The sequence below is a fragment of the Lampris incognitus genome, chromosome 21 (genome assembly GCF_029633865.1).
Source record: "Lampris incognitus isolate fLamInc1 chromosome 21, fLamInc1.hap2, whole genome shotgun sequence".
NCBI classification, from domain to species: domain Eukaryota; kingdom Metazoa; phylum Chordata; class Actinopteri; order Lampriformes; family Lampridae; genus Lampris; species Lampris incognitus.
This window is the reverse complement of record NC_079231.1, coordinates 1147202-1157500: the sequence shown is the minus strand read 5'-3', so window position 1 is coordinate 1157500 and position 10299 is coordinate 1147202. Positions and strand designations below refer to the sequence as shown.

Sequence of the window (10299 nt, the reverse complement as noted above, 5' to 3'; positions counted from 1 at the left end):
TGTGGGGAAAGCAGCAGTAGTGGTGGTTCGGCCTGGAGTCGCCTGGTCCCGGAAGTGACGAGGCGTCTCCTTCCAGACTGCCGGCCGGGAGATGCAGTTGGCGAACGCATGCAGTACGAGGGTGGGGGTTTGAACTAAAATAAGGATCGATTGGCCACTGAATTGAGAGAAAAAGGGAAAAATCAGAAATACATTTTTAAAAAAAACCACAAATTCTTCAATTAAAAAAACAAATTCTTAAATTAAAAAAAATCTTCTATAAAAAACTAAATTCTTAAATTAAAAAAAATCTTCTATAAACAAATAAATTCTTCGATAAAAAACAATCTCTTTGTGTGTGTATGTGTTTGTATGTGTGTGTGTGTGTGTGTGTGTGTGTGTGTGTGTGTGTGTGTGTGTGTGTGTGTGTGTGTGTGTGTGTTTTACAGACGTATGTTTCCTGTGCTGAAGGTCAGTGTGTCGGGCCTGGACCCCAGTGCCATGTACTCCCTCCTGCTGGACTTCGTAGCGAGTGATACCTGCCGCTGGAAGTATGTGAACGGGGAGTGGGTGGCGGCGGGGAAGGCAGATGGGCGGAGTCAGGGGGGGGTGTACATCCATCCTGACTCTCCCAACTTTGGAGCTCATTGGATGAAAGCAGTGGTGACCTTCAACAAGGTCAAACTGACCAACAAGGTCAACGGAGGAGGACAGGTACACACACACACACACACACACACACACTAGAATGTGTGTGTGTGTGATTGTTTAGAGTGATTCTATAGACACCAGGTACCAGTGAGGAGGTCAAGAAGAGAATAGGTTTAGTCTCCTTCTCTCCTCTCTCTCCTCTCCTTCTCTCCTCTCTCTCCTCTCCTTCTCTCCTCTCTGTCTCTGTCTCTCCTCTCTTCTCTCCTTCTCTCCTCTCCTTCTCTCCTCTCTGTCTCTGTCTCTCCTCTCTTCTCTCTCCTTCTCTCCTCTCTCTCTGTGTGTCTCTGTGTCTCTCTCCTCTCTTCTCTCTCCCTCTCCTCTGTCTCTCTCCTCCTCTCGCTGCCTTTCATCTCTCTCTGTCTCTCCCCTCTCTCTCTGTGTCTCCTCTCTTCTCTCCTTCTCTCCTCTCCTCTCTCTCTGTGTCTCCTCTCTTCTCTCCTTCTCTCCTCTCCTCTCTCTCCTCTCTTCTCTCCTTCTCTCCTCTCCTCTCTCTCTCTGTGTCTCCTCTCTTCTCTCCTTCTCTCCTCTCCTCTCTCTCTCTCTCTCTCTGTCTCCTCTCTTCTCTCCTTCTCTCCTCTCCTCTCTCTCTCTGTCTCTCCTCTCTTCTCTCCTTCTCTCCTCTCCTCTCTCTCTCTGTGTCTCCTCTCTTCTCTCCTTCTCTCCTTCTCTCCTCTCCTCTCTCTCTCTTTGTCTCTCTCTCTCTCTCTCTCTCTGTCTCTCTGCCCTGCATGTGGGAAGGTTGGGTATGTCAGTGTGAGTGAGGGTGCTGAATGAGCTTGAGTGTGTTTTTTTTGTCTGGCTTAATTCTCTTGTTTTCTGCTGCTTTCACTTTTCTTTTCTTCTCTTTTCTTCTCTACATGGTGAGGTGAGAGAAGTTTAATTTTACTTCATTGCTGGTTGTTGGGAAGTGACTGGAGTAGCTGGTGGGAGGTTGGTGGTGTGCAGTATGGCGCCCCTCCCTGGTGAGGGCTCGCCTCCCCTGTCTATCGGGGTTAGAGTGGTGGTGGACTCGCGGTCCACTGTGGAACAGGTTCTCCTGGCTGCAGGAGAACAGGTCGGCTATGAGAACATCACCTACGGCTCTCGGATGAACAAAGCCGTGGTGGCTTTTCTCCGAGAGGAGCGTTTAGTCCCCCTGCTGGTCGAGAGAGGCCTGGTGCTGGACGATCTGTTTGTAGCCATCTCGCCTTTGTTTGTGATATCGACACGTGTTACCGTGTCAGGCGTACCTCCGTTTATCCCGAGCGAGCTCCTTGAAGGAGAACTGAGTGGTTTCGGAAAGTTTGCTGGCGGGTTCAGAACAGTTCGTCTGGGTTGTGGCGATGCCAGACTGCAGCATGTTACCTCTCTGCGGAGACAGGCCTTCATGTTAGTCAGGCAGCTTAGGACCAGATTTGAGAAGGATGGGGACACGCCTGACAAAAGCACCAAATTTTTTCCACATGCTCTCCATCACCATATATTTCAATTTTTGATGGGAGCCACTTCATCAAGATGGCAGATGGCGGCCAAAAATCTTTAAGTGCCAATATCTCAGCTTCCAAGCCACTTAGAAGGTCAATCTTGGTGTCAAAATATGCATTGTCTGGGTCAATCAATGCATTAAAGCTATTGAGAATATCACTAGATGATTATTTGTGCCAAGATCAAATACATATGTTCATTCTGACAATGTATTTACATAATTTTCAACTCAGTCCCTAAACGGTCAGACATACATTAATATAGGTCATATACATGTACACTGAAAAACTGACAACATGCATGAATTGAATTGAACTTTATTATCTTCACTAAGATAATATATAATATTCTAAGATAAAATATATTCAAATTATGTCACATTTACAACTGCAAAGATCTGTGCAATTCCAGTGTGCCTTCTTGCATGAGCACCTTGCACCACAACCACTTGTGCTTTGACAACTGCACTTGACTAGTTCACTGCAGGCTTTTGACACCATCGGTAGAATGCTTCACACAGGAAGCCAGACCTGGCTGTCTCCATCCAGTGTCCATCCCCACCTTCTGGACTGGGTGTCGGCTGCTGGGCCAGTTCAGATGTCGCCCAGATCCCAGACTGGTAAGCAACTCGCTTCACGTGCTGCAGCAGTGAATCTTGCGTTGGTGGAATGTGTTCCATCGTTTTGTTCTTCTGGCAGAACAACTCTCTCCCTGCTTCATTGACAGATTCCAAATCCCTCGTCTTGTCGTAAAGGACAACTGTGTAGCGCTCCAGAAGTCGAAAGTGTTGGGCATCTATGGTCACGGGAGTGTGCGGATTCGCTGCCATGTAGTTGAAGGCCTGCATGACCTCGGGGTAGGAATTCCAAGCCACCCATGCTGACTTCTTCCCCTTACCACAGAATGCTGAGGTTGTGTCACAGCCTGTGTACCAGTGGAAGATGGGAAGTGCTGTGGACTTGTCTTTGCCCAGAGCATGGCTGATGGTATTTATATGAAGATATGTGTAATTCTTGCCAGTGCCAAAAGCGACCCAAATGTCTGCAACTGGATACTTGGTGAGCAGGGCATGGAACTTGCCAATGAGGATAACGACAACATCTGTATCCACAGTGTGTACCAAGCGGGTAGAAGAGCCATGCTCCAGGGCATCAAGCAAGTGAATCAGTATCCTGGTATCAGCCTCTTCATGGTTACATGGCAGCATGGAGTGGCTGGTGTCTGTGCCGACCACTCTGATGCTGGATGTAATGAAGACTAGGGAATGCAATCTTCGTGGAGAGTAAGGTAAAGAGTTCCTGCTTGTTCATGGGATCACGCAGGAAATCTGGCCAATTCCCTGGCAGCTTGTTCTGAGCCACCTTCCATCATATCCCTTTGCCTCGCTTCTCCCTTGTTGACTCTTTTATGCTGCTGGTGATGTAAGTATCCCACACCACATCAACTCTTTCGGAGGTCTCCAAGTGTTTCATGATGTGGGGAACAAAGACAAAACTGGCATATTCATCGAATGTGGTAATATTGGTAGGGGACAGGAAGTGCACCACGGCAGCGCCGTCAAGTACTTTGACATCAAAAGTACCGGGAGGTTCCTGTTGTGTCTTCTGTGTTAGAACATTTAGCAGATCTGACTTCTTTCTCAGCCGTAGTTTCCCTCTGTCAGATAGAGAGGGAGGGTATGGATGGTTTTCATGCTTAACGAAGGTGCTCAGGTCCCCCTCTCTGTGTTGCATGGCTATATATAATCGGGAGAAGAGTGCCACATCATCCTTCAACATTGAGATCTGCCCTGCCTGCTTGGTCTTCGTCTTGGGTGTTGGGCATCTGAAGAGCGGCAGCGAGTTCTTTTTGATGGGCTCATGAATGGAGTGAGAGCCGTCCATGATCACTGTCTTATGGTACTTGTTGTACTGATCTCTGCCCACTGATTCCACTGTGTGGACTGTGTTAACCACAGACTCGTCAATCACATTTCGCGTGTCCAGCATTAGTAGCTCGGGGGTATCATCTAGGAACGGATTGCTCATCCCACTGATGGTGTGCACCAGAGCTAGTGCTTGCTCTTTGAATGTCTTCTGTGTAGACAATCCTTCTTCATGGTGTTGTTGTTTATTGCCTTCTTCTAAGATATACTCCTGCTCAAACTCTTTTAGGAGTTGTGCTTGTTCAGGCCCTGCGATCATCCACTTCTTGAATGCTGAGGGATTCTCGGTGAGTCCCACTGCACCCCCAGAACCCTTCATCAGATCGTTATTCTGCTCATGAGCCTGGTCTATCGGTATGCTTGAGAATCTTTTGTGGTCTTGGGAACAACCCAATGGCCATGTTCTTTAAATTCCTTGTGAATGGACGTGGGCAAGCTTTCCATGTCACGAATGTGGACAGGAATCCATTGGGCATAGTTCTGGTGATCAAGGACGAATAACCATGGAACGAGAGCCTTCAGTGACTCCACATAGAGGGGAAAATCCTGTTCTCTGTGGGCCCGCACAAATATCAGACCCAGAATTTCCATGTTGAGGATGGTATCCCAGTACTGGAATGTTGGACTCTTGGTGATCATTTCTTGTCTCCAAGCTTCTTTGGTCTTCTCATCATGTGGTCCCTCAGTCAGCATGTTCAAGAAAGCATCCTGCTGCAGCTTCGCCAATGCCAGAGTGCTCACTTGGTGGGCATGTCTTGTCCTAGTGGGGTGTGATGCTTTGAGGAAGGTGTCGGCTGTGCCAGAGGATGCAATGCCAGCCTCAGTCAGTGCAGTGGTCCATCCAGAGGCCTCCAAGTAGTCGCCATATGTCTTCCACATTGCCATTTCAATATGGAGACCACCAAACATGACTACACATTTGTCTTCCCCATGTGTTTGAGGCTAGTTCCACTGAACAGATTTGGCCAGTGCGTACAGTGGTGCATCCACAGCCATTACTGGGATCTGTCCTGGATTCAGAAACTGTGTGGCTTCACGCTGTACATCCATCCCATGCTTGATCATAGAAGCTGTAGCAGCCTTCTCATAGAACAATGGCAAGAGCTGTGTGAGAGCGGGCTATAAATCATCTGATGCATCGTGTAGAGATGCGTGGTAGGCCGACCAGGCCACAATGTCCCCCTTATCTAGCGCCTCTTTTTCGATCAACTTGAGTGAATGCTTGAGCCAACATTTCCCTTTCATATGTGCTCTACCCAGGTGTCCCTTGAAAGCTTTAATTGGATTGGGTGTCTTGGGAACAGCCACATTGGCCTTCTTGAGGGTTAGGGTTGAGTTGTGGTCATGTTCCCCCCAATGAATGTGTCGTTACACACATGTGCTTAATAATAATTTCCTATATAAGAGTAAATGGCTAACTTTACTTACCTTATTGTCTACTGGAATGCTCATGCTGTGTGTTACAAAAATATGTTGTGCATAATGTACATAATTGTGTAGATATATTGACGGAATGAACTAAATTATCTAATATCAGAAAAAATAGTCACCTATTGATATTCTCAATAGCTTTAATACATTTGTTGACACAGAGAATGTATATTTTGACATCAGGATTGACCTTCTAAGTGGCTTGGAAGCTTAGATATTGGCACTTATAGATTTTACTTGGCGGGCCGCCATCCACCATCTTGATGAAGTGGCTCCTATCAAAAATTGAAAACTATGGTGATGGAGAGCTTGTGGAAAAAATTTGGTGCTTTTGTCTGCCGTGTCCCCATCATTTTGCTAAGCCCCCTGACTATATTTAAATGATCCCTCAGAACATCTACAAGTGTCATTTAAAGTCAAATACGAACACGACTTCTACACTTTGCATGCATGTTCTGGCAGCATGAAATGTTTTTAGTGCGGCGATGTCGGCCACAAACGTTCATCCTGCCTGCACAGTGAGCCCACAGCGGGCAGCAGTTCAGGTGAGCCACAGCCTGGAGGCACCGCTGAGGGCGGTAGCCCGCAAACAGCGCAGCAGGTGGCAGGAGATACCGCAACCGGTGATCCCCAACCTGGTATGGAGGGAAATGTAACAACTGAGCAGGACATCAATACTGTAAATGACGGTAATCTGAGTGGTACTGAAGCACAGGATGTGGCTGTATGCAGAGACGGGGGACAGACAGAACCAGTGAGAGACAATCACCCAGCTGAGGCTGAGAGTCAGGTCTCTGCAACAGGTGAGTCACACTGAGAAAACGCTGGAAATACAGATGAGCAAATGTTAGAGGATGATAGCCTATCTCAGTTTACTGATATTGTGTCACAAGGTGATCAGCAGTCATACTCATTGAAGGAGATCAATGATTTCCTTGGCGAAACAGACAGTCTGTGGAAGTAGCAGATTTCTTCTCAGATGTGGACAGGTTTGTTAACTCTGTTATGAAGATTAGAAAGACGGCTGGATATGAAGAGCTCAGTAAACAGAAGAGGTTTCGTCTAAAGAAGATTCTGACTAAACTTAGGAAAGAAAGGCGAGGAAAGGTTCCTTTAAATGTTCAACACTCAAATATAGGCGATACAAAAAAGGTGTTTTTTTTCTCTCTTGGAAAGGTTTCAATGTCTTATCCTTCATTTTCTCTCTTCTTTTAATGGACAGTTTGCGGGTAGGGAGTCTAAATATTAATGGAGGATGGGATAGAGTTAAGCGAGGTGTGGTAGCTGAGCTGAGTAGAGCTGAGAACATAGATGTGCTCTTCCTACAGGAAACACACGGCTCTGTAGACAATGAGATAGAGTGGGGAATGAGTTGGGCAGGCCAGCTTTTTTTGAGCCATGGTACCAACTTTAGTGCAGGTGTAGCTGTTCTATTCTCGCAGCGCCTCCTTTTAACAAGTGTTTTGACATGTGAAGTGGAGCAGGGCAGGATCCAAGTAGTTCAGGCAAGAATCTGAGAAATACCTTTTGTGTTTATAAATGTGTATGCTTGTAATACAGGCACTGATCGCTTGAGATTATTTAGCAAACTGAGGGATAAACTCAAACAGTTTAATAGTGGCTCAGTCATAGTGGTGGGAGGAGACTGGAATTGCACTACACACCCTACAGTTGACAGAAACTCAGAAGAGCCCCATCCACCGTCAGCTTCTTTTCTGTCCACTGTGGTTGCAGAAAACGACCTTACGGATGTTTGGAGGACACTTAATCCAACAGTTAGGCAGTACACATGGGTAAAAGCTGCCGAGGGTAGTGTTAGGGCAGCCAGGTTGGACAGGATTTACCTCAATCAAACATACAGCAACAGGTTAATTAGGTCCACGATACCACCTGTGGGATTTTCAGATCAACATTTAGTAGTGGCAGATTTTTCCTTACGAGTTCACTTTCGACACTGTTCCTACTGGCACTTCGATGTGCGGCTAACGCAGGATAAAGCCTTCCATCAGTTCTTCTGTGACTTCTGGAGTCATTGGAGGCTGAGGAAGAAAGATTTTGAGAGCTTAGCTCGATGGTGGGAGGTAAGAAAAACACGAATTAGGATTTTATGTCAGCAATACAAACAACACACTCTCGGTGTGGAAAAAATCTGTCTTGACGAATTAGAGAAATTAAGATATTAGAAGACGAAGTAATTATTGGACATGATGGCAACAGCAGCACCTGGGAAAGTAGGGGGAAGGCTTTAGGTAGGTTCCTACATGAGAGAACAAAGGGTGCTTTAATCAGAACCCGAATTGCCACCATCAAAGACATAGATGCTCCAACTTCTTTGTTCTTTAAACTCGAGAGGAAAATTAGAAAGAACAATGTGAGGATGCATCTCAAACTTCCCAGTGGGGCAACAACAACTGATCCATCAGAGATGAGGAAGTTGGCCATAGACTTTTACAGCAGCCTGTTCAGTGCGGAGACCTGTGACTCTGACTGTGTGGAGGAGATACTGGAGAAACTGCCTCAGCTGGGTGAAACACAGGTAACTTTGCTGGAGTCCCCCATCTCCTTTGACGAGATGTCTGCGGCGGTTCAGCAGCTCAGCTGTGGCAAAGCCTCCGGAGTTGATGGGTTTCCTTCAGAATTTTACAAGACGTTCTGGACTCTAATTGGATGAGACTTACATGGTGTATTTAAAGACTGTTTGGACTCTGGAACTCTACCTTTGAGTTGTAGGAGGGCTGTCCTGACACTGCTACCAAAAAAGGGACATCTTGGTCTGCTGAAAAACCAGAGACCAGTTTCATTGTTATGTAGTAATTATAAGATAATTGCAAAATGTCTTTCCGACTCAAACAGTGTATGGACACGGTTGTACATTACAGCCAGACGTACTGTGTTCCTGACCGTACAATTAAGGATAATCTTTTTTTGATATGGGACATTATTGCCATATCTAAGCTCCAGGAGCTGGACGTTGGCCTGCTTTCCTTAGATCAAGAGAAGGCTTTTGACAGGATTGATCATTGCTATCTGTTCAAAACGCTTGAAGGTTTTGGTTTTGGGAATTAATTTATTAACTGGATCAAGTTGTTGTATTCCGGAGCCAGTGTTCTGTTGAAGGTAGGAGGTGGACTCAGCCGACTTGTCTCTGTTAAGAGAGGGATAAGATATGGTTGTCCCTTTTCTGGAATGCTGTACTCCCTGGCCATTGAACCGCTTTTATTTCAGCTCAGGCAGGGGCTCCCAGGACTAACCTTTTCACAGAACATCACCAATGCAGTTAGCTTATCAGTATACGCTGACGATGTCAAGGTTTTCATAACAACTCAAAACGATGTACAATTTCTCAAGCAGAAATTGGCCTTATATGAACAAGCTTCCTCTGCAAAAGTCAATTGGTCAAAATCTGAGGGTCTCTTGCTGGGGGAGTGGAACAATAGAGAAAAGCCGACATTACTAGTGGGAGTAAGTACAAGCAGGGCTACCTATACAGGGTTACAATGAAAATCTGCAGGATAGGGGTTTCTTGAGGACTGGGTTGAGAAACACTGGTCTAGATGGACTTGGCTCCAGCCTCAGTTGTCTTATAGGGGGAGAGTCTTGATTGTTAACAACTTGATTGCCTCGATGTTCTGGCACCGGTTTACAGTTGTAGAACCTCTGGACACACTCATACGGGAAGTACATAATACGCTGGGGAACTTCTTCTGGGGAGGCTTTCACTGGACCAAGTCTGCTGTACTGCTCCTACCAGTGCTAGAAGGAGGCCAGGGCCTGATTGACCTCCGCAGTCGTATCATGGCTTTTTGCCTTCAAACTGTGCAGCGCCTTTTATACCATGACCAGCGACTTTGGAGTGAAACAGCATCTGTGTTGCTTCGGAGGGTTATGAACCTGAACTATGACAAGCACTTGTTCCTTCTGGACCTGGCTGGCATGGAGTTCACTACGACACCCTTCTATCAATCTGTCCTCCATGCTTGGGGAATGGTCTTACGCACCAACAGAGACTACTCCCAGCTCTATGGCAGTATAGGGGAGGAACCCTGTTCCATAACCTACTGATACGCTGCATGATGCTCAGCTCCGTAAGTGTACAGAGATCCCTCATAAGAGCTGGACTTACAAAGTTAGTGTGTCTCAGATCAGGAGGACAGTGGAAGATGGCTGGCACTTTGAGCCAAGAGACTTGCTTAAATCTCTTCGTTTGATGGAGAGGTTGTTGGGGGAAGTGATCAGTGCACTTCCTGGTTTCTACAGAGAGGCACTCGGAGCGGAGTGTGGAGTGGATCAGCAAGTTAGGCGGCCTGTTTTTCCATCTTTGTCAGTCCGTGCAGCAGTGGAGGGGCAGGAGGAAGTGAAGGGGGCCATCCTGTCTTTCAGAACACCAGAACTACATGACTTCTAAAGAACATCTTAGAAGGCCTTGTATGCAGTCACTATAAAGGTTCTCAACAGAACATCACTAGCCGGTGTACAGGAGTCGAGGTGGTTGAGTGTGTTGGCACCAAGCTCGTCCCCCAGGGGCAGATGGAGGTCCCTGTACAAACCCCCCCATAGAGAAACGCACTGCGGATCTACAGTGGAGGGTGGTACACGGGGCTGTGGCTACAACAGACATGTGGCTCACATTGATCCTAGGGCAGGGAGCCACCACTCTTTCTGTAATGATGAGGACACTCTACAGCACTTATGGCTCAGATGTCCCAGGTTGAGCCCTCTTTTCTCTGTCCTGCAGCAGGGGCTCAGAGGTTTTGGAGAGGTTCTCGAAGACAGCCTGTTTGTCTTTGGTC

General features: G+C 46.8%; 1 protein-coding gene across 1 annotated transcript in view; it reads left to right on the top strand.

Annotated features, from left to right (window-relative positions):
- Positions 1–10299, top strand: part of tbx19 (T-box transcription factor 19) — a 41544-nt gene that overhangs the window by 12594 nt on the left and 18651 nt on the right. Inside the window, exon 2 of the mRNA XM_056301537.1 lies at positions 429–693. Within this exon, the coding sequence (XP_056157512.1) occupies positions 429–693 (265 nt within the window). The remainder of the gene's footprint in view (positions 1–428; positions 694–10299) is intronic.